This window comes from Sphaerodactylus townsendi, linkage group LG07, assembly GCF_021028975.2.
Source record: "Sphaerodactylus townsendi isolate TG3544 linkage group LG07, MPM_Stown_v2.3, whole genome shotgun sequence".
In the NCBI taxonomy this organism is placed as follows: Eukaryota; Metazoa; Chordata; class Lepidosauria; order Squamata; family Sphaerodactylidae; genus Sphaerodactylus; species Sphaerodactylus townsendi.
The window spans coordinates 466,620-490,116 of NC_059431.1; the positions used below are offsets into that span (position 1 = coordinate 466,620).

At 46.5% G+C, this 23,497-nt stretch overlaps 1 protein-coding gene and 1 non-coding gene across 2 annotated transcripts in view; both read right to left on the reverse strand.

Annotated features, from left to right (window-relative positions):
• UBAP2 (ubiquitin associated protein 2) overlaps positions 1-15,492 on the reverse strand; it is a 110,722-nt gene extending 95,230 nt beyond the window's left edge. The window contains exons 1-2 of the mRNA XM_048503279.1: positions 15,444-15,492; positions 2,794-2,933 (exon numbers count right to left, since the gene is read on the reverse strand). Of these exons, the coding sequence (XP_048359236.1) occupies positions 2,794-2,892 (99 nt within the window). The 5' untranslated portion in view covers positions 2,893-2,933; positions 15,444-15,492. The remainder of the gene's footprint in view (positions 1-2,793; positions 2,934-15,443) is intronic.
• A 794-nt stretch (positions 15,493-16,286) lies between these two features.
• On the reverse strand, positions 16,287-16,418 carry LOC125437349. Its single transcript, XR_007245188.1, has one exon. It is a non-coding gene; the product is annotated as a small nucleolar RNA SNORA3/SNORA45 family (small nucleolar RNA).
• Positions 16,419-23,497: the final 7,079 nt, after the last annotated feature.

Here is a 23,497-nt window from a genome sequence, read left to right on the forward strand (position 1 = left end):
GAACTGTTTCTCCTGAGGAAATTATGGAAAAACCACATCATCTGCCGCTATCACGATCTCGTCCTGCTGCAGCCTGATCCTGCCACGTCTCCCAACTGGGATGTGGAATCCTTTCTCTTGAACTGTTTTTCCTTGCTTGATAATTTAGTCTCTTCCTAGTTATTCTGCTCATTAGATGCCTGCTGGCTTTTGCACTTCAAAGTGTAAGGGAGGGTGGGTTGTTTTGTTCTAATTAAGACCTTGTCGTCTCTCATTCCCATGAGAATGGGAGGTGCTGTTCCTCTCTGGGAACTGGTACCGAGGGGAGGTGTTATGTGACGTGGAAGGGGAATGGAACATAAGAACTAGCCTGCTGGATCAGACCAGAGTCCATCTAGTCCAGCTCTCTGCTACTCGCAGTGGCCCACCAGGTGCCTTTGGGAGCTCACAGGCAGGATGTGAAAGCAAGGGTCTTCTTCTGCTGCTGCTGCTGCTCCTGAGCACCTGGTCTGCTAAGGCCTTTGCAATCTCAGATCGAGGAGGATCAAGATTGGTAGCCATAGATCGACTTCTCCTCCAAGCCCTTTTTAATCTGTCCAAGCCCTTTTTAAAGCTATGCAGGTTAGTGGCTATCGCCACCTCCTGTGGCAGCATATTCCAAACACCAATCACACGTTGCGTGAAGAAGTGTTTCCTTTGATTAGTCCTAATTCTTCCCCTCAGCATTTTCAATGTATGCTCCCTGGTTCTAGAATTGTGAGAAAGAGAGAAAAATTTCTCTCTGTCAACATTTTCTACCCCATGCATAATTTTATAGACTTCAATCATATCCCCCCTCAGACGTCTCCTCTACAAACTAAAGAGTCCCAAACGCTGCAGCCTCTCCTCATAGGGAAGGTGCTCCAATCCTTCAATCATCCTCTTTGCCCTTCTCTGCACTTTTTCTATCTCTTCGATATCCTTTTTGAGATGTGGCGACCAGAACTGAACACAGTACTCCAAGTGCAGTCGCACCACGGCTTTATATAAGGGCATGACAATCCTTGCAGTTTTATTATCAACTTCTTTCCTCCTTTTCTATAGTGGAAGTTGCTTTGGTGCCCAATTCTTAGTTCTGTCAACGGAAGTCTAAATGCCTTCTCCAGATGCTTTTTTTCACGTTTTAACACGGAGTCTCGTTACTGAATAGCCCAGGGACATGACAGCTGTTTGCATATGGGGCTCGAACCCTGGCTTAAAAACCTGCTCCATATGGAACCACCTCTGATGGTTCTTCTCATTTTTGTTCACAATCTGGATTCCTTGGGTAACACGTGGTCAATGTCATTTCTCACTCAGATTTTAAATCAGAATGCATTGAACGCATTCTGAGAATTTCATATTGTCAGTCTGTGAACCTTCAACTGTTTCTTCCCATATTTAGGTTATTTTTTTGTAAATAAATAAATCAGGATTTCCTGAATTCCAAAAAGGGCAACTTGGTTTCACAACAAGGGGTGGGGCTCAGTGGCAGAGACTCAGGTTGACACCCAGAAGGTCCCAGGTTCAATCCTCGGCATCTCCAGTTAAAAGGCAGCAGATGATTTGAAAGCCCTCAGCCTGAGACCCTGGACAGCAGCTGCCAGCCAGAGCAGGCAATACTGACTTTCTGCAGGGCGGCTCCATGTGTTTGTCCAACAGAAACACTCCTTTCACATACCACATTGGTCTTGGTAACAGCCGTGCACACTGCCAGTCCCACTGAGTATTCATAAGAACAAATCTAGACTTCAGGTTAATCTTACTCAACACAACAATACAACAACCTTTATTAGGCATATTAAAATAGACTCCAGAGCGTTACAGAGATTCCTGAAGTACAAATCAAAAGTACATTCAAAACACAGACAGATAAACTGTATCTAGCATTGGACATTACTTAGAAAGTTCTGTCACTTGTAAAAGAAATTTTGCTACTTTTTTCCAAGAACACGGCCTCTGTGTCATTTAACAAAAGCTCCACAACAGAGTTGTCAGAGTCTCCTTCAGGTTTGTCTAAGACCCGCCCAGGAGAGAAATTCCTAATACCCACATATCTCGGACAGTCAAGTATAATGTGAGCAAGAGTCTCCACTTGGTTTTTACAGTGTGGACAGACCCGATCCTGGAGAGGGATAGATAGGTAGCGACCCTTTGTAATGGCCGATGGAAAAGTATTGCATCTGGCCCTTGTAATAATCCATCTCTGTTGGGGTTCAGTTAATAGTTCAAGGTATTTGGCTATGTGCCCCTGTTCTGGTACTATTCCAACAGAAAGGGGTGAGCATGATTTATTTGCTTGCCCCAACAAGATATGGTATTCCTGTTCTAAAAGACTGCTTTTTAAGGTTTGCAGAATCTCTCTGGGTGACAGCATACAGAGATCTTAAATTATTAAACCTAGAGAGTAGATTTTTGATTTAAGAAATTGATACCATTCGGAGGCAAATAGATCTGGGCGCACAATATATGTTAAACTGCGCTCATCAGAGTTAAAACATAGTTTGATCCAATACTTGAATATATTCAGCCATGCTCTTGTTTCAAGTAGGTTCTGACCAGTTTCTAAGCATAGTACAGCATATGGTACAGAGTGTGGTACCCCAAGTATTTTGTAGAAAAAGCCAGATTGTATTTTTTCAACATCTTACTCAACAATAAGGGTACCACCAGAGGAAAATCAGTTATGTACTTCCACCAACTGAGAAATGACAGGACAGTTTTTAAAGCCTCGTTTCATCTCCACCCCTCCTTACACGTAACCCCTACACACAACCGGAGCACACTCGCCCTTACCTGTACTACTTGTTTCTGTGGCTGTGCTGGCTGCGTGGTTGAAATCTGTGCTTTGTCTCGCGTGCCCCGAGTACGTTCACTGCCCACCGAAGTCATCATATACAGTATATACAAATCAATGTATGTACAAAATAGAAAATCTGCAGGGGGGAAAAAATCAGGAGAATCGCACGTTTAGGTTAAGGTTCTGGGGGGGGGGGGGAAATATTACACAGGAATATTTATTTTGTTTATGATCGTTATTTCCCGGAATTTCCCTCTCCCAACAGGCCCAAGGAAACGTTGCAGAGTGTTCCTCAACTGGTGGGATCGGTCCATTGGATACTTACCGTGAAGGGACCTTCTACTGAACGGGTGGAGGACGTCTGGATGGGGTGTTTCCTAGCTCGTTCTCAGGGAGACAGGATGTAGTTTTTGCATCACTTCCTGGGAACCGGCTGGGCGCCCATCTTAACTCCAGTGAGTGACTGTCCAAGCAGTGGAAGGTTCCGTTAGTAGGTAAGGAAGTGAGAGTCGAGGTCAAGTTCAGGATCAGGATGGTGTATAATCGGAGACCGTTGTTCGCTTCAGGGAGGGGCCCAGACGTCCTCCACCCGTTCAGTAGAAGGTCCCTTCACGGTAAGTATCCCCTACTGGTGGGATGTCAAGTCTCTGTGTGTGGGTTACGGGCCAGCTCTGCCCTTCCCAACGCTTTCCTTTGTATCTTACAAAACAAGATCTCACCCTGGAAACAATATCTTCTATTCCCCACCCCCGCCTATGCATGTTGATCAAGCAAAAGCCCTAAATGGTTTGGGCTCTGCCGACCTGAAGTAGTGCCTGTGCCCGAATTTACCTGCCTGGGCACTGAGCTTACGGGGGAATGCTCTCCTACCCATCAAGGGGCAGTGATACCTCCCGCTGAAGGTCGGAGGCACCCATGAGGGGTTTTTCCGTGATCGTGCCCAGGCTCTGGAATAGTCTCCCTGTGGAGAAGGTCTTGGGGGCGGTTCCTCCCAACAGGAAGAGGAAAAAAGTCATTTCCTGCCTCCTCAGTGGGACAATGGGAACCACTCCACAAGATGTCCTCCCGCTCTGGGGAGAATCGCCATGCACCTACCCTTTATGGTTTAAGTGTATGGCAAAGATCTCAACCCCCTTTGGAACCCCCCTTTTACAGCTGCTGGTAGGGGGGGAGGAGGAAGTGAGGGTGGGTTATTTTAATGTGATTACTGTTTTATTTGTTACATTTTATTCATGAGGTTTTTATTGTGGTTTATATTATTTTTTTAACCTTTGTAAGCCACCTAGAGACACTCGTATGAGGCAGGGTATAAATATAATAAATAAATGCTTCCTGGCAGATACTAGAGCCGTGGTGGTAAACCTTTGGCACTCCAGATGTTATGGACTACAATTCCCATCAGCCATGCTGGCAGGGGCTGATGGGAATTGTAGTCCATAACATCTGGAATGGCAAAGGTTCGCCATCACTGCACTAGAGTTAGTGAGACTCTTAGGGGGGATTAGAGGGAGTAACGGAGAAGGGCAGGGAGGTCAAAGGCTGGAATGTAACTTCCATAAGTAAAGACTATGCATGCCGGAATGCCAAGTGGTTGGGGTTCATAGGGGGAGCAGCTGTGCCCATTGTATGATGCTGGTGGGATTCTCAGAAACATCTGGTTAGCCACTATAGACAATGGAATGCTGAACTAGATGGGTGCCAGGATCATAGTTTGCCCAAAAAACCTTGGCCCTGCCCTGGACAGGGCACCACACAAAGTCCTTGTCGGTCATCACACTGAGAAGGCTTTGAATTGCTGGCTCAGGACACGAATTGAATGAAGAAGAGCTGGTTAGTTTTGCAAGCTGAACAAAACCGCTTGGGACAGACAGGCAATGAGAACGGCATTTTTCAAACGGCACAACACACTGCAAACAGAATAAGAATTCACTCAGGTTCACAAAGGGACTCGCTTCTTAATTCAGCCTCGTAGGCTACCGGACAGCCTATCAGTTGTACAGTGGGTGTTAGTTTTCTATCAGCCTCCCCTTCTTGGTAGTAGCAACTGCAAGAAACACACGTCCAGCGAAATCCACAAGCTAAGCCATCAAAAGTTTAGTTTAACTCATTATTGTAAAAAAAAAATCAAGGTGTTTGTCAGCTCGGCTAATTTCACCTAGCTACGTTAAGCTGGTGTGAGTGGAGAGATGAACAGATATTTGAATAAAACCACCACAGTCTCAACCCTCCTAGAAGCTAAAATGACTAGACTGCGGCTATTGTACTTTGACCACACCGTGAGAAGACGCAAGTGACTAGAGAAGATGACCACTCTAGGAAAAGCTGGTGGAGCAAGCTGGTGGGGTGAGGGATCAGGGAGAAGAGGAAGTCGGCCCACAAACCTGAACTCAGCAGGGTGCCAGAATGGCATCAATTTACAGACAGTGCAGTGTAGTGGTTAAGAGGGGCAGGCTCTAATCTGGAGATCTGGGTTTTGATTCCCCGCTTCTCCACCTGAGCAGCAGACTCTAATCTGGTGAACTGGACTTGTTTCCCTGCTCCTCCACATGAAGCCAGCTGGGTGACCTTGGGCCAGCCACAGTCCTCTCAGAACTCTCTCGGCCCCACCAACCTCACAAGCTGTCTATTGCAGGGGGAAGGAGGGAAGGAGTTTGTAAGCTGCTTGTAAGAGAAAAAGCAGAGTGTAAAAACCTACTCTTCTTCCTATCAAGCCGGAGAAACTGGAAGTACACAAAATAATCTACATCAACCAGAAAACCGTGATCCTGACAGCATGCTATCCACCAGAATTGTTCGGATCAAGTTAACACGTACAAAACAAAGTAGGTAGTTATTGGGGAAGCTGGTCAGGAATTTTAAGAACATAAGTCAACGTTTCGCCTGCATCTGAGGCTGGCATCTTCAGAGGTGTATCACAGAGGTGTATTACAGTGTGTAACAGACTTCCCTCTGTGATACACCTCTGAAGATGCCAGCCACGGGTGCAGGCGAAACGTTAGGAACAAGATCCAGACCAATCCACACATTTGCATGAGGAGGGTGTATTACAGTGTGTAACAGACTTCCCTCTGTGATACACCTCTGAAAATCTCCAACCATGGTGCTGGCTAGACGCTAGGAGTAAAATCAACTCGAACCTGTCACTAGCTCTGAAACCCACCAGAACCAAAACAAAGCAGGATCTGTTCACATATGCAATAGCTACAACTGCATATTTTTTGTGCAGCCACCTGAGACTGCAATACTGTCTCAACTGACATTTTAGACTCTCCCTTGGACTGCTCTCGAATCTGGTTTAAATTGACCTAGGCTGCAAACACCATTACAATGTCTAATGCAATAAGGAAAGAATTAAAAAAAAACGGCTGGTAGAAGGAAAGGCGCCGCTTCCGTGAACTCCCACACAGCTCAGCGGAAAAATACCAGCTTTTACCGGAACAGACGGTGGAATTATCTGACCCAGATGATCACATTCCACCGAGTTTTATGAATGGTCTTGGCAAACCAACTTACCTGGTGCTCTGAAGAAAAGTGTAATGAACGACTGAAGTGTAAAAATGTAATGAACGACTGAAGCACCAAGACAATTGTTTTCAGAAGAAGAAGAAGAAGAAGAAGAAGAAGAAGAAGAAGAAGAAGAAGAAGAAGAAGAAGAAGAAGAAGAAGAAGAAGAAGAAGAGGAGGAGGAGGAGGAGGAAGAGGAAGAGGAGGAGTTTGGATTTATATCCCCCCTTTCTCTCCTGTAGGAGACTCAAAGGGGCTTACAATCTCCTTGCCCTTCCCCCCTCACAACAAACACCCTGTGAGGTAGGTGGGGCTGAGAGAGCTCCGCAGAAGCTATGACTAGCCCAAAGGTCACCCAGCTAGAGTGTGTGGGGGTGCCCAGGCTAATCTAGATTCCCCCCAGATAAACCTTACACGAAGAGCTCCAGGGGCGGCAGAGCTGGGAATCAAACCCGGTTCCTCCAGATTAGATACACGAGCTCTTAACCTCTTACGCCACTGCTGCTCCTTAGTCCTTAGTCAATACACAAAACATCATCTTTGCTGTCTAAGAGCCCTTATTGATGCCCCTTCTGTACAGAAATTAACCTCTGCCTAGCAGCGCAAGGTGGAGCAACGGTGAACTTTCTTAAAAATCATGGTTATAGTCTGCCTCTCTGACTGAAACTCAAGGCAGACTAGACAGTGGAAGCTGATATCATCAAAACTGATGAGACATATAACAAGCACTGGACTAGGATTACAGAAAACTGAAAGAAGCATTGAATATTTGGCCTGATGCAGAATAAAGACTTGATGCAGAAAGATAGCATTGAATTTGTTTTGCTCAATATCCATCACGGAGAGGAATAAACAGCGCACAGCCGGCTGAAGATGAGCACGGAAGCAAGAAATCCACAAGGAGGCGGCCGAGAAAGAGAAGAAGAATTTGGATTTATATGACGCTTTTCTCAGCCTGCAAACTCCTTCCCTTCCTCTCCCTACAACAGACGCCTTCTGAGGTAGGTGGGGATGAGAGAGTTCTGAAAGAACTGTGACTACCCAAGGTCACCCAGCAGGTTTCATGTGTAGGAGCAGAGAAACAAACCCAGTCCACCAGGTTAGAGTCCACTGCTCTCAGCCACTAAAACCACAGATTAATCAGGCTTCATGACCCCTCGGATGTTATGGACTACAATTCCCATCATCCCCTACCCGCATCATGCTGGGAGGGGATGATAGGAGACTGTAGTCTTTATCATCTGGAGGAGCAATGAGTTATTTCTCTATATGCACTAAACCATGCTGGCACCACTCCTGTCCTCTTCCAAATACAGTGAAACTTCATATTAACTTTCTCGGCAGACGTGCCTCCGTTCTGCGTAGAAACATTTTAAATGTCCAAGGGCACCAAATCTGTGAACTTACTTGCGTCCACTGTTCACTTTTCCAGCCCAGCCAAGAAAAGTTCATAGAAAAGCAGCTTACAGAAGTGCGTAGTAGTGCAGCTCAGAACCTGGTTCAACTGCACGGTCGCTTTGCACGTTCGCTTTTTCTTCAAAAGCCCAAAAATAGAAAAGTCAAAGCGTGTAGCTCTGTCTCGGCTCCTCCAAAGGACGGGCTGCTTTGATTAGCCCGACTTTCAAAGCAGAAACGTTTTTTGCTACGCGCCTCTGTGAAGAAGGATCGGCAGCTTTTAAGATTTCTACACAGTGAAGGGAGGTCCCCCCCCCCCAAACCTTGACCTGGAGAACTGCAGAGGATGATGAGACATATTTTTGGGCACAGATGACATTGGCCAGGCTGTACCAAGAACGCTCCCTAAAATACAGCTAGAGCTCCCCTGCAGCAGACCACTGGAGCCGGGTGGAGAGAGAAACTACCGTGTTTCCCCGAAAATAAGACAGTGTCTTATATTAATTTTTGCTCCCCAAGATGCGCTATGTCTTATTTTCAGGGGATGTCTTATTTTTTCTGTGTTCTGTTAAAATTGGGCATGTGCTTCAAACAAAAAGCTTTTACTCACGATCTTCTCCACTTTTCGAGGATGCTCTTATATTTTTAAGCACTTCAGCAAAACCTCTGTACAATGTGAGCCCTTCGGGGGGGGGGAGGGCGGTTAATATTATGACATTTACATGATGATGATGATGATGATGATGATGATGATGATGATGATGATGATGATGATGATGATGATGATGATGATGATGTCTTATTTTTCGGGGATGTCTTATATTTGGGGAAACAGGGTAGTAACAGACATCAGGATGTATTTGCGGTGATCTTCTTTCCTCGAAGCTTCTGAGGAATCCCAGGTACGTGGGACATCCGTTTGAAAACCGTGTCACATTTGCGCAATAAGCCCAGCATATTATCGTCACGGCAAATGTGCGTGTTTTGACACTCTTGGAGCAGAGAAGACAGGAAATCCCATTACAGGAAGTCAGAGTACCTGCCTGGGACCCACTCCCCTAGACGGCCTACTCCCCTCAACACCAGCCATCATTCAGGGTCATTTGCTCTGAACTCCTAAGCATAACCCATTGCTAGTAAATTGACTGAATGAAGATGGAGAATTTCTGGGTGGCACGGGGCTCCATTTGGGTGCCTGAACACAGGAAAATACAAGAAGGTTGTGGAAGGGACCACCATCAGTAGAACGGAACCCCTGGGTTCCAACTGAAAGTGTTTCTTAACATTTCACATAAATCAGGACTTTGTTTTTTGTTTGTTTTAGCAGATTTCAGATCTTCCTCTGAAAAAAGGCTACCGCTTAAATGATATTATGACCCCTCCTCTGTCCTATATATATTTGAAAAGAGTGGCAAAAACCACAGTTGTCAACAACTACAGAAAACACTTGCAACACTTCTGTTGAATGCCTAGAATCATAGAGTTGGAAGAGACCCCAAGGGCCATCCAGTCCAACCCCCTGCCATGCAGAAAGACACAATCAAAGCACCCTTGAAAAATGGCCATCCAGCCTCGTATCTTCGGGACCACATTACCCCATATGTCCCCACTCGACCTCTGCGTTCAGCAGAGGCCAATTTACTGGTGGTTCCTGGCCCCTCAATGATGCGGCTGGCCTCCACTCGGGCCAGGGCCTTCTCAGCCTTGGCCCCTGCCTGGGGGAACACTCTTCCTCCAGCTGTCCAGGCCCTGCGGGATCTTGGAAGTAGAGTTCCATGGGGCCTGCTGTAAGACCTAGTTGTTCCACCAGGCTTTGGAGTGTCAGCCACTGATCAAAGGTGCCCCCTTCTATTCCTCTGGGTCAGAGTCCCCCTGTCATCTAGGGGACTTATTCTTGTCCTGTTTCCCCCTCTTTGGGAGGGTTTAATTGGGGTTATTGCTGACGCCATTTTTATTGAATCTACCGCTGTGTTTTAAAAATTTTAAATCTAAATCTAAATTTTAATTTAATGGAGGTTTTGTCTGTATATTTTGTATGTGGAATCTGTGTGGTGCACCGCCCAGAGCCCTTCGGGGGTTGGGCGGTATAAAAATCCCATAAATAAATAAATAAATAAAAATTTAAAAACCTCCAAAGGAGACTCCACCACACTCCGAGGCAGTGTATTCCACTGTCAAGCAACCCTGACAGTCAGGAAGTTCAAGCATGCCTTGGATTGCAGCCTTGAAAACACAGGAGTGGAAGTACGGCCCTATTTGCAAACGTGCCTCGTACATACAGAAGTCCCTTACACCTGGGCCGCTTGCCATCTAACGGGACTCGCCATCCCTCCCTCTTGGGGAGAGGACTTTGAAAATGGAGTTGCTGGACGCCACTCATATTTATACTGGTATTTATTGTATTATATTTATTAGATTCAGCTTCCATTGTTTTTATCGCTGCCTTTAAAGGTTTTAGCCATCTTATGTTGTATTATGTTTACATGTTGTACACCGCCCGGAGCCCCTCGGGGATAGGGTGGTATAAAAATCGAAAAGAAAGAAAGAAAGAAAGAAAGAAAGAAAGAAAGAAAGAAAGAAAGAAAGAAAGAAAGAAAGAAAGAAAGAAAGAAAGAAAGAAAGCAAGCAAGCAAGCAAGCAAGCAAGCAAGCAAGCAAGCAAGCAAGCAAGCAAGCAAGCAAGCAAGCAAGCAAGCAAGCAAGCAAGCAAGCAAGCAGGCAGTCAGCAGGGAAGCAGCAACAAACCCTTGCTGCTGTATAATGCACAAAGGCATGCGCTGTGGATCTCGTGAATGTCTACGGGGCAAAATCACAGAATCAGAGTTAGAAGAGACCACAAGGGCCATCCAGTCCAACTCCCTGCCATGCAGGGACATACAGACAAAGCACTCCCAACAGACGGCCATCCAGCCTCTGCCGAAAAACCTCCAAAGGAGGAGACTCCACCACCCACAGAGGCAGCGTACTCCACCCTCCCCATCAGGAAGTTCTTCTTGTAGATGAGGCTAAGAGTGTGTGATGGACCCAAGGTCACCCGATGCGCTTCCGTGGCAGAAGGAGGAATCGAACTTAGGTCTCCCAGGTCTTAGTGCAGTGATGGCGAACCTATGGCACGGGTGCCAGAGGTGGCACTCAGAGCCCTCTCTGTGGACACTCGCAGAGTGCCTCCCCCCCGCCCCCCATTTCTAGGCTGGCCTGGGCCACTGGGCTCGATTATTAGCATTAAACCTAAGACCTAGTTTTGGGGAAGCAGTGTAGGTCACCCTGTTAAGCGCTGTTAAACCCCACTGATTTTCATGCGAAGAACTAAAGCGCGATCTTTTACCTGGGAGTAAGATCGCTTGCTGGCAATGGGGCTTGCTTCTGAGTAAACCCTCCTAGGGTTGTGATTCACCTGTTCAAAGAGTAGCACGGTTGCTTCAAAGCAAAGCCGCTGACTACCACCAAGTTTACTCCTGAGTAATGCGCGCCTTGGAGCCAACCGTTTTTTCTCAGCTAAAACCTCAGTATTCAGGTTAAATTGCCGTGTGGGCACTTTGCGATAAATAAGTGGGTTTTGGTTTGCAATTTGGGCACTCGGTCTCGAAAAGGTTCTCCATCACTGTCTTGGTGGGTTTTCCTGGCAGGTGCTCTAACTACTCCACCATGCTGGCGATGAGAAGATAAGAGAGGCAGAGGGCCTGGGCACAGACGAAATTTATGCAGAAGGAAGCAGTGGGAGATGAAATGGCATTATTGAAGGCAGGAAAGGTTGTACCTGCTACAGTCTGTAAAGCAGCGTAGCATTAAACAGCTTTCTGTGTAAAAAATCCAGTCCCCTTGTTCAAAAGCACTGAGAACACGCCTCCTGGGACAAAGATCCTCTTCCTGTTTCAAAACCAGAGCACCAGCTAACACTTAACCCCAAGGATAACCTATGTCTGTCTAGTTGCAAAGACTATGCACGATCTGGAGTGCTTTGTTAAGGATTAACCCTGTAACACTAAAAGCACGCAATCAGACGCATTTATTGGTCCGTGTTTTCGGTACAGATCTTGACTGCTCCCTCTTTCCCCCACTTCGCCCCACCTTTTCACAAAGTCAGCATTGAAGATGGAAAGCCTGAAATTGACATCTTGGCCATCTCTATGGCAACGGGGTTCTCAAACCCGATTTGATTAACCTGCAGCATCGAAGTGCAGAGGGCGAGAGAAGGAAACCGCTGAAAAGGGGGATCCTGTTAAAAATGAATTTTAAACATTCTCCTCCACACTGGATATGCTAGAATTAGTTCGCTAGCATTTATTAGTTGCTTTCCCGGTAACGTGCAGGGATAGCAGGTAACGTCACGCGGATCTGTCCTTGGAGTTGCTACATTTTCGCATATGATGGACATTAAATATGTAGACCTTGAGGTGTAATTAGCTGGAAAATCTTGGTTTCCGTGACTCGATTCTATTGGAAACCTTAGAGCAATGTTCTGTAATGCTGAATCTGAGAACTATTTTTCAAGAGCTAGCTTTTGGCTCACTGTTGGGAAGCCGTTTAGTGCAGAATGGTTTACAGGGATAGTCTGCTACGGTATCAGGGGCCAGGGTCAAGCTAGTCTAGTGATGGTTTAGTCCAGTGGTGGCGAACCTATGGCACGGGTGCCAGAGGTGGCACTCAGAGCCCTCTCTGTGGGCACGCACAAACAGAGCCCCCCCCCCCCCCCCGACACACACATCTAGGCTGGCCTGGGCTGTTGGGCTCGATTATTAGCATTAAACCTAAGACCTAGTTTTGGGGAAGCAGTGTAGGTAACCCTGTTAAGCGCTGTTAAACCCCACCGATTTTCATGCAAAGAAATAAAGTGCAATCCTTTACCTGGGAGTAAGCTCGGTTGCTGGCAATGGGGCTTGCTTCTGAGTAAACCCTCCTAGGGTCGTGATTCGCCCATTGGAAGAGTTGCACGGTTGCTTCAAAGCAAAGCCACCAACTACCACCAAGCTTACTTCTGAGTAATGCACACCTTGGAGCCAACCGTTTTTTCTAAACTAAAACCTCAGTACTCAGGTTAAATTGCCGTGTTGGCACTTTGCGATAAATAAGTGGTTTTTGGGTTGCAATCTGGGCACTCGGCCTCGAAAAGGTTCGCCATCACTGGTTTAGTCAATTTTATTTTGAGGAAGCTGATGCTCTGGTCTATGTGTACATTCACAGTTTTCAGAGCAGGCCTTCTGTCACACGCTGGTTTGTGTAAACTGAATCTTGTGGTGGGGAAAGAACATCTGGGGTATAACGCTTATGAGGCCAGGATTTTCTCTCTCCAAGAATGCTTGCATTATGCCAGCTAGTTACTGCAGCCAAGGCGAAACTTGATTATTTACCCACCAACCCTCTGAAAAGTTTATTAAGATTTCCCCAGGGGATTTACAAAACATTTACACCCTTCATTCCTTTGTTTGTTCATTTCATTTATACCCTGCCTTTCTCACGGAGACAGCTTGCTTTGCCAGTCCTAAGGACCAGAAACGTCTTAACAGAATCGTCAAGAGATTCTCAGGATTCCAAATTCTGCACAGGTCTGGAATGTTCAACGTTTTCAATTCGAAGCCAGGACAGCTCTCTGCATAATTTAAAATCAGGCCCCATATGCAGGAGAATGGCCAATAAGTCAAGGCCTATGGGTCCCTACCTGTAAGCATGGAAATGTGTTTAAAGTGTTTCGGTGTTCAGGTAAAGAGAAGGAAAAGGGGTGACATGATAGCCACGTTTAAATATTTGAAGGAATGGCATGTTGAAGAGGAAGCAAGCTTAATGTATTGTCGAAGGCTTTCACGGCCGGATTCAACTGGTTCTGGTGGGTTTTCCGGGCTGTGTGGCTGTGGTCTGGTGGATTTTGTTCCTAACATTTTGCCTGCATCTGTGGCTGGCATCTTCAGAGGTGTATCACAGAGAGAAGTCTGTTTCACACTGTGTCTAAGTGAGACGGGAAAGTTTAGTGTGGTATATTGTCCATGTCCTAGGATACACCCTGGCACTTGGACAATATACCACACTAAACTTTCCCTTCTCACTTAGACACAGTGTGAAACAGACTTTTCTCTGTGATACACCTCTGAAGATGCCAGCCACAGATGCAGGCGAAACGTCGGACAGAGATTGTCTCCCTCCTTACCCTCCTATGTTTCTCAACCTTAGGAACCACCTTAGCCGCTTGAGTCTGCCAGAAAAAGGCAAGGTATAAATGTAACGTATGAACGTATGTATGACCGTATGTATGAACGTATGAAAGTATGAACGTATGTACGCATGTACGTACGTATGTACGTATCTATGTATGTATGTATGTATTTATTTATATACCGCCCTCCCTGAAGGCTCAGGGCGGTGTCCATCAACACTAAAACAGTTTAAGACATCAAATACATAATTTACAATAAAATAATATATAAAATACCAAAACTACAGATGGCTTCAGCCCCTCCTTCCCCCTTTATGTACCCACGGGAGGCCAGATGTTCTTATGGCGGAGTTGACATCATCCCGGCTGGGCCAAACCCCTGGCGGAACAGGTCCGTTTTACAGGCCCTGCGGAAACTTTGTAAGTCCCGCAGGGCCCTGATCTCACCTGGAAGCCTGTTCCACCAGGTAGGGGCCAGAGCCGTAAAACGTAGTAATAATAATAACAACAACATGCTCAAACTGGCAAGAGAGGAAAAGAAATGCACACGTACCAGACAGTACCAGATCACTCTGGAATAACGTGCTATGTTCTAACACCTTTTCCACCCAGACCTTGGCCTGTCGGAATTGCAGGTGTAATTGTACTCTATGTTTCAAAAACCTTCTAGGGAAAATTCCCTGTTACCAAGCCCAGCCCAGCCCAGCCCAGCTAGAAGCGAAGGGCTGCACGCCTAGCAGCTGCTGTTCCATTAAGCAGTAGTTCCAATTCAGAGGAAGAAAACCAGAAGACGGGTTTTTCAGGTCCCAGTGACAGAGCCTGTAATTTCCATACAACGGCAACGTGTCAAAGTTCACCCATTTCTACTTCTAAACCCTGCCTGCTTATAAATGACTTTGAAAATGTTCCTACCCTGGGATGGAAGATCAAAAGCCTATCATTAAAAACTCCACGTCTTCTCCAGCTCACTGGCTATTAGAACGCAACCCAACGGACTGTCTACCCCAGGAAAGAGCATGACACTGTTCTCCCATACCCAGCAGGAACAGAGGAGTGACTTTCATGCTAATAGCAAACTGGAAAGGGGGTGGGAAGAAATATAAACCCAAAGAAACTAGAAGTTCAAACTACTCAGATTCTATTTTACATGCTGTGGTTTTGTCCAGCTTGTTTCTTAATGGAGGCAACCACAGCAAAGGTTGGGCATTTTCAATGAAAGGTTGAAAAGTAGGAAAGCCGCGATGAGAGCCATGGGGCATTTCCCACACCTCGCCGTGACCCCAAGGTCAGTCCCCCACCTGTTCAGACCCCATCAGTGTAAATTTAAAGCCCAGATTTTTCACACCCCAATGTGCATCAATTTGCACTTCCTAGTCCTGAACCTCATTGGTCACAGTGGAGCGATCCCTTCAAAGCCCACCACAATCAACTTGAGTCTCCCCACCCTGAATAATTTGATGGCATGTGCTGTTTTGTCTGCTTTGCTGCTGACCCCCAATTCTGGAGCATTTAGGAACAAACTGAACACTGTGAAAGCGAGGGTGTTGTGGGTTTTCTGGGTTGTATGGCCGTGTTCCAGTAGCATTTTCTCCTGACGTTTCACCTGCATCTGTGGCTGGCCTCTTCAGGGGATGTGAAGATCTTGCAAACACATTCCTTTAACAACAGCCCATAAAGCTTCTGAAAGAAGAAGAGTTTTGGATTTATATCCCACCTTTTTCTCCTGTAAGGAGACTTAAGGTGGCTTCCAAGCTCCTTTCCCTTCCTCTCCCCACAACAGACACCTTGTGAGGTAGGCAGAGCTGAGAGAGTTCAGAAAGAACTGTGACTAGCCCAAGGTCACCCAGCAGGAAAGGTTCACCAGATAAGCCTCAGCCACTCAGGTGGAGGAGTGGGGAATCACACCCAGTTCTCCAGATTAGAATCCACCTGCTCTTAACCGCTACACCATTCTGGCTCTCAGGCTAACAAGGAGGTCCCACAATTAACCCCACAATACCTGCACTGAGGCTGGAGGCTGGATCAGCAAACCAGTGGTCATGTTAAGAAGAAGAAGAGGAGGAAGAGTTTGGATTTATATCCCCCCTTTCTCTCCTGCAGGAGACTCAAAGGGGCTGACAATCTCCTTGCCCTTCCCCCCCTCACAACAAACACCCTGTGAGGTAGGTGGGGCTGAGAGAGCTCCGAGAAGCTGTGACTAGCCCAAGGTCACCCAGCTGGCATGTGTGGGAGTGTACAGGCTAATCTGAATTCCCCAGATAAGCCTCCACAGCTCAGGCGGCAGAGCTGGGAATCAAACCCGGTTCCTACAGATTAGATACATGAGCTCTTAACCTCCTACGCCACTGAACCCGCTTTTACCTTGACCTGCAACGTTTGGACCAGGCGGCTTTGGGGGTTTTTCTCTGTTTTCTCTCTATCTTTCTTTTGTTTTGTTTTTTGTTTCATCTGTTACTACCCTGGTGGCTGACAGTCCTGTTGAGAGGACAGCCAGTGAATAGAGGTCAGTTTTTTACTTTTCGAGTACTATAGCACACCATGATAATGGGCAATATCTAGATGTGACTCTAGTCTCGGTGGGCCAGTCCAGGCTGTTTCCTTCCACTTAGGGACAAGCTTTCCCCCAATGTAAGGGCATTGCCAATCCATTAGCAGAATGAATTTACAAGATGCAGACTCGGGTGCCGGATTAACTGGCAGGCTGTTTTAGGGTATAACTGGAATAAAGGAAATGGCTCGTTCACAGTGGTTGTTTCAGAGAGAAGTCACGTTAAGTCTGCAGTAGAACCCCTAGATTTGAGTCCAGCGGCACCTCAGAGACAAACAAGATTTTCAGGGCACAAGATTTCAAGAGTCAACATTATCTGACAAAGGGAACTTTGACTCTTGAATGCTTATAACCCAAAAATTGTGCTGGTCGCTACAAGGAGACCGGACTCGTACCTCTTGACGCTCGGGAGAAGTATCAAACACTATCAGTCATGATAACAACACGGACCTTCATGGTCAAGGTACACCTGTTGCCCAGAACAGGGATGGGACACACAGGAAGACTAACTTTAAGAGGAGTTTCCTGGGGATACCTTAGAGACCGCATTACCACATATGCCCCTACTCGGCCTCTGCGTTTAGCAGAGGCCAATTTGCTGGTGGTTCCTGGCCCCTCAATGATGCAAAGGTCCACACGGGCCAGGACCTTTATGGGCCAAAGCTCCACACGGGCCAGGACCTTTATGGGCCAGGACTCTTCCTCCAGCTGTCCGGGCCCTGCGGGACCTTGGTGAATTCGCGATGGGGCTCTGTTAGACTGAGCTATCATTCCTTGGGCCTTTGGGTTGTGTCCAGTCGCTGAGTGGGGCGACCCCCCCTTACACATTTATTTTACCGTCTTATTTTTGGTTCCATCTATGCTACCCTCCTAGGGAGGAGTCCGGCCGTTCCCTCCTTTTAGGGAGGCTTCTAATGAATTGGGTTTTGGGACGCCTAATATTTTTGTACTGACCGCTGTTTTAATGGATTTTACTGGATTTTAGCAAACGTAATGATTGTTATGTGGTCACTATTGTGAACCTTATGATATAACCCTTATGATATATTGTATACATGTGGATATTGTTGTGCACCGCCCAGAGCCCCCTCGGGGATGGGGCGGTCTACAAATCCAATCAATCAATCAATCAATCAATCAATCTTGCAGTTGCCACTGTGGAAAACTGCAGAACTATCTGGATCTTTGTCCTACCCCAACAAGGTTGTTCTTGTATTGTCAAAGGCTTTCACGGCCGGAATCACTGGGGTGCTGTGTGGTTTCTGGGCTGTACGGCCGTGTTCTAGCAGCATTCTCTCCTGACGTTTCGCCTGCATCTGTGGCTGGCATCTTCAGAGTTGACGTTGCCAGCCACAGATGGAGGTGAAATATCAGGAGAGAATGCTGCTAGAACACGGCCATACAGCCCGGAAACCACACAGCACCCCAAGGTTGTTCTTGTCCACTAGAGTCTTATTAAACTGAGCAACCTTCCCAGGACCCTATAGCCCGCGCCCTAAAAAAAACACACACACACAATCTGAAAACCACTGGGCACAAGGCAGAGTCTGTCGCTTGAATCAGTGTCCATCTGGAGCAACTGTGCTCCATAATGCATCCCTTCTTTTTTTGTGCCACATGCATGTTTTTGGATTGGTTGGGTGGGGGACGAGAAGAAAGATGGTTCTTCTTAGGACATCGGGGACCTCAGTTTGCCCAACCAGTTCTGAGATTCAACTGAAGGGCACACAAGGGGGAACAAAGGGTTAATTGAGCAGACCTCTTGCCTCATGCCAACCCCCCTCCACCCCACCCAATGCATTATGCCATAGGTGTCAAACTCGCTGGCATGATGCTGGCAGAGGATGATGGGAACTGTAGTCCATAACATCTGGAGGGCCGCGAGTTTGACACCTGTGCATTATGCCCATGAATCACAATGGACTGCAACATTACCTTTGTTTCATTTAGTCACAAAAGAACTCTGCACAGAACTAAATTCCAGTTTTACCAACCAAGGCACTGAGACACATAGTGTCCTCAGTCGAAGTTCAACTTTGCCAGATTTGGAACCCAAGTCCAATCCTCTATCTACAAAACTGGGAGAACAGATAGAGAGCCGGCGTGGTATAGTTGTTAAGGTGTCAGTCTAAGATCTGGGAAACCGAGATTCGAACCCCCCCCCCCCTTTCATGGAAACACTCTCCACTTTGATTCTGGCAAGTATTTGGGTGGGAGACCTCTCAGGAATACCAGGGTGTGACACAGAGGCAAACAACAGCAAACGTCAGGAGAGAATGCTGCTAGAACACGGCCATACAGCCCGGAAACCACACAGCATCCCAGTGATTCCGGCCATGAAAGCCTTCGACAATACAACGGCAAACCACCTCTGAACATCTCTTGCCTTGATAACCCCACACAGGGGGTGGTCGTAAGTCAGATGTGATTTGATGGCAAACAACTGCACACCTGGATCAGTTATTTTGAATGACAATAAAAAGAAACAAAAGGCTCAATCAACTCCCGGCTGCTTGGAATACAGTGTTAAAAAGACGGTCTTTCTGAAGCTGGCAGTGAAGTGGGAACAGAAATGGAGCAAACAGAACTGGTGCACGCTGCACGCAATTGCCAGATGACACAAACGTTTGCGCATGTTCGTCTCTCCCCCCCGCCTCCCCTGCCCCACACCCCGCAGCCCAGTCTCCTGAACTTTCTAAGCCCCTTCCCCCAACCCTGGAACAAGTTTCAAATAATTCCGAGAATAGAAGCAGGAAGAAGCCGCGCTTTCTATTAATAGCCACACGGAGGGCTCATAAGTTAATCAGGATATCACAAACATACAGACTCTCGAAGGCCCCTGCCACGTCTGGCCCCAACGGACTAAAGGCAGACGACGCTCCCTGGCACGAAAGCAGGAAGAGGCTGAAAAGACTGAAGAGGTCCATGACGAACGATGCTCCCGACAGGCCACTAGACCACTCTGCACATCGGATAAAGACACACCTACAGAGCTGCAAAGTACCTACCCTCAAAATAGGGAAATCTGCAACCCAAGCTCCTTGCGTAAGTAACAAGTGCTGAAATGAAAACACCTCAAGCATCTGGACCAGGGGTCTTCAAACTATGGCCCTCCAGATATTCATGGACTACAATTCCCATCAACCCTGCCAGCATGGCCAAGTGATAGGGCTCATGGGAACTGTAGTCTCTGAACATCTGGAGGGCCATAGTTTGAAGACCCCTGATCTGGACACACGCAATCACGTTCAAAAACATTGCGCTAGTTCTAAATATTTCTCGTTGCAGACTGAGACATCTTACCAACAGTGACAAAACATGGCACACGCTCACGGCCGCGTCCAGAACAGAATTAACCAGGCTCTAAAACAGTGGCTCCCAACCTGGGGCACACGCCAGAGCATTTGGGGGTATGCAAAAAAAAAATTACATAACAGGTTTGATAATATGGGGGTACAATTTTAGGGAAATGGGTTGCCAAGGGGTATGCACGTGAAAAAAGGTTGGGAACCATGGCTCTAACAGGTCAGGTTTAGGGCCCACCTAACGCAGGGGTCTGCAACCTGTGGCTTTCCAGATGTTCATGGACTACAATTCCCATCAGCCCCTACAATTCCCCTGTGTGCTGGGAATTCTTGCCCAGAGCAATATGAATCAACAAGGCCCACATCTACCTCAGAAAGCTACGAGTCCTATACGGGTAGATGGCAATCGTTTACTGGTTTATGGTTCCCGAAGGGCGATGCTATCAAAGGTAGTGGTGACCAGTGACTGCTTGGCTTGACAGAGGGGCTTGCTCAGTTTGCCTGTGGTCTCGTATTTAAAGCATACTCCCATACCTCGTTCACAGATAATCCAGGACTACTGGCCGTACTGCCCTGGATGGTCAGACCTCTCTTAGGAAACTCAATGGGAGCTGTGACATCTAGATCTACTGTCCCCCTCTTTAGGAGGGTTTTACTGATAGTTTTAATACTAGACGCCAAGTGGTTTATGCGGACCGCTGTAATTTTATGTTTTAATGATGTTATTTATATTAATTATTTGTTGCTATTATCGTTTATGTAATATTGTTTTGTTGTTCACCGCCCAGAGCCCTCAGGGGATGGGGCAGTATATAAATATGCTAATAAATAAAAATAAATAAATAAATGGGTTGTATCCCACACATAAGCTCAGTTGGCAGTGCCTTCTTTCACCATTAGTGGAATGAGTCTGAAATAGTCTTCAGGGAGGACTCAAATCAAGATGGATATTCAACAGTTGCAAGAATTTCGAAATGAAATTTGCCACATGGAGAAAAACAGAACGCGTGCTGTACAAAAAAATAATCAGCATCCCTCCTGGTTCTGGGACATGCACACACGCAGAAGAACATTAGGTTGTGCCTTCAGAAGGGAATCAAGTTATCAGCTACAGGGACTAAGACCTGAAAGATCAAGAAAGATAGATCAAGGTTTTGAAACAGAGGCTGGATGAACATGTCGGAAGTGCTTTGATTGTGTGTTCCTGCATGGCAGGGGGTTGGACTTGATGGCCCTTGGGGTCTTTTCCAACTCTATGATTCTATTATTCTATTCTACGTAGAACAGCAAAGGGTCACTAGGGAAAAGAAAACTGCAACTTAGACTGTGAAGTCAAGTACGTATATTGTCAAATGCTGCAGTACAAGAAACAGACTGTAAGTACAAGTATTTGAATGTGGATATTTAAAATTAGAGAAGCAATACTGTGAAAGGAGATCTGCCTGGAGCCCTCTGGCTGTTCTCTGTACATCTAAGCGATTGACTCCAGCCCCACATTCTAAATCCGGGGCTGATGGGAATTGTAGTCCATAACAGTCCATGCTGGCAGGGGCTGATGGGAATTGTAGTCCATAACATCTGGAGTGCCAAAGGTTCGCCACCACTGTTCTAAATCAACCAATAAACCGGTACATTTCAGAGAGCATTCCCAAGCTATTCATATGCCAAGCCTGGTCTACAAGGATATAATGATGTATATAAAAGAGGGTGCAAGGAAGAAAATTATGCCCCTGGACACATCTTCCTCATACGGCATTTATGATGTTAACTGCCGCAAACCAGGACAGCCTCGAAAGAGACTTCTGTCCCTCTGACCGCTTGAAGCTTCCTTCAGCACGAATCACATAATTCAAGATCAAGTATATTTTCTTTAATTTCCGCTAGCTGGTCTGCTGGAGTGCCTGCCCAGCACTTCCTGCCAACTGTCAAAGAGAAAGGATTTGGGCAGCTCATCTATTAATTCTATCCCTTCTCATTAATTAATAAACATACCTCAGCTTCTTTATTCTCTCAAAGCTGGTAGGAACCCTTTCCCCGCTAGAAAAAGAAGAGTTTGGATTTATACCCTTCTTTCTCTCTCGCAAGGAGACTCAAAAGGGCTTATAAACTCCTTTCCCTTCCTCTCCCAACAGACACCTTATGAGTTAGTTGGGGCTGAGAGAGTTCCAAAGAACTGTGACTGGCCCAAGGCCACCCACAAGGAATGTAGGAGCGGGGAAACACATCTGGTTCACGAAATACGACTCCACCACTCATATGGAGAATTGATAAGAAGATAAAAAAGAGCCTGCTGGATCAGACCAGAGTCTATCCAGTCCAGCACTCTGCTACTCGCAGTGGCCCACCAGGTGCCTTTGGGAGCTCACATGCAGGATGTGAAAGCAATGGCCTTCTGCTGCTGCTGCTCCCGAGCACCTGGTCTGCTGAGGCATTTGCAATCTCAGATCAAGGAGGTTCAAGATTGGTAGCCATTGGTAGCCAACCTTGATTCTCCAGATTAGAGTCAAGATTAGAATCAAGATTGGTAGCCAACCTTGATTCTCCAGAGTCAAGATTAGAATCAAGATTGGAAGCCAACCTTGATTCTCCAGATTAGAGTCAACATTAGAATCAAGATTGGAAGCCAACCTTGATTCTCCAGATTAGAATCAAGATTGGAAGCCAACCTTGATTCTCCAGATTAGAGTCAAGATTAGAGTCAAGATTGGTAGCCAACCTTGATCCTCCAGATTAGAGTCCACCTGCTCTTAATCACTGCACCACACTGGCTACGAACAGATTCTGCCTCTTTTCCTCCAGCTACACCTTTGTTCCTAGAATCTGAAGGCTCAGTGTGTCCAGATTTCCATTTTCAATTCAACTGACCACATTTTCAGAATACTCAACAAAGTCCTTGTGGCAGCAGCACACCCTACTGCAGGATCTTAAGAAGTGTGGCAGATGAAAGGATCCAGTACAGCTTCATACCATTAGGTTTAGGGTGTTTTAAACATGCTACAACAATTGATACCAGGAAGTGAAAGGGAGACAGCTATGGAAGCAGTTCTTTGAACTACCAGTTGGAAGAAAGCAAGGGAGAAGACAGTTACTCGTCTGTGAATTATCCTAGTTTTTTTTGTGCAAGTTAAAGGATTGATTTGTGAGGGCTAAACGGAGCAGATAAGAACCATGTTGTAAGCTACCTTGGTCCCCCATTGGAGAGGCAAGTTAGGTATAAATATATAAAGTGATGATCGTCCAAAAACTACTATGCATTTGAGTCCAGATGTTGCAGCAAGTCTTGCTGATGTTGTCTTTTACACAAGATTAGCTCACACACCGAAGCACAGTTGGGCCTTCCGCACACGGGGCCACTGACAGGAGTGTCTCCTCCTTCCCCTCCAGCTGTGCAGCCTTACTGTTTTGGCACCCAATACCACAACACCTGCTTTCTCTATTTCTGCAACCAAATTGTGCTTCCTGTGTCAGATGCAGACATCTTTTCTACTGGCAAAAGATAAACACAATCTACATGGTAAGCAAAACTGGAAGTCACATTAGATTTTACATATTTGCTGGTCACAATGGCTGATGCCTGAGAAAACAGTACTTTTCTGTAATTGGTGGGATTCAGCTGGCCATCCACATAGCCGCAGGACTACCTCTCTACCACCGCAACTTCAGCCATCTGAGCAGAGGCCTTTGGAAGGCACCACCCAACAAGGTAGAGATTTAAGTTCTTGCCTTGCATGTCTCCTCTTCAATATTTTAAAGGGCACTTCTGACTGTCACGCAGGCCTGAGTGCACCCCTGAACGAACCATCT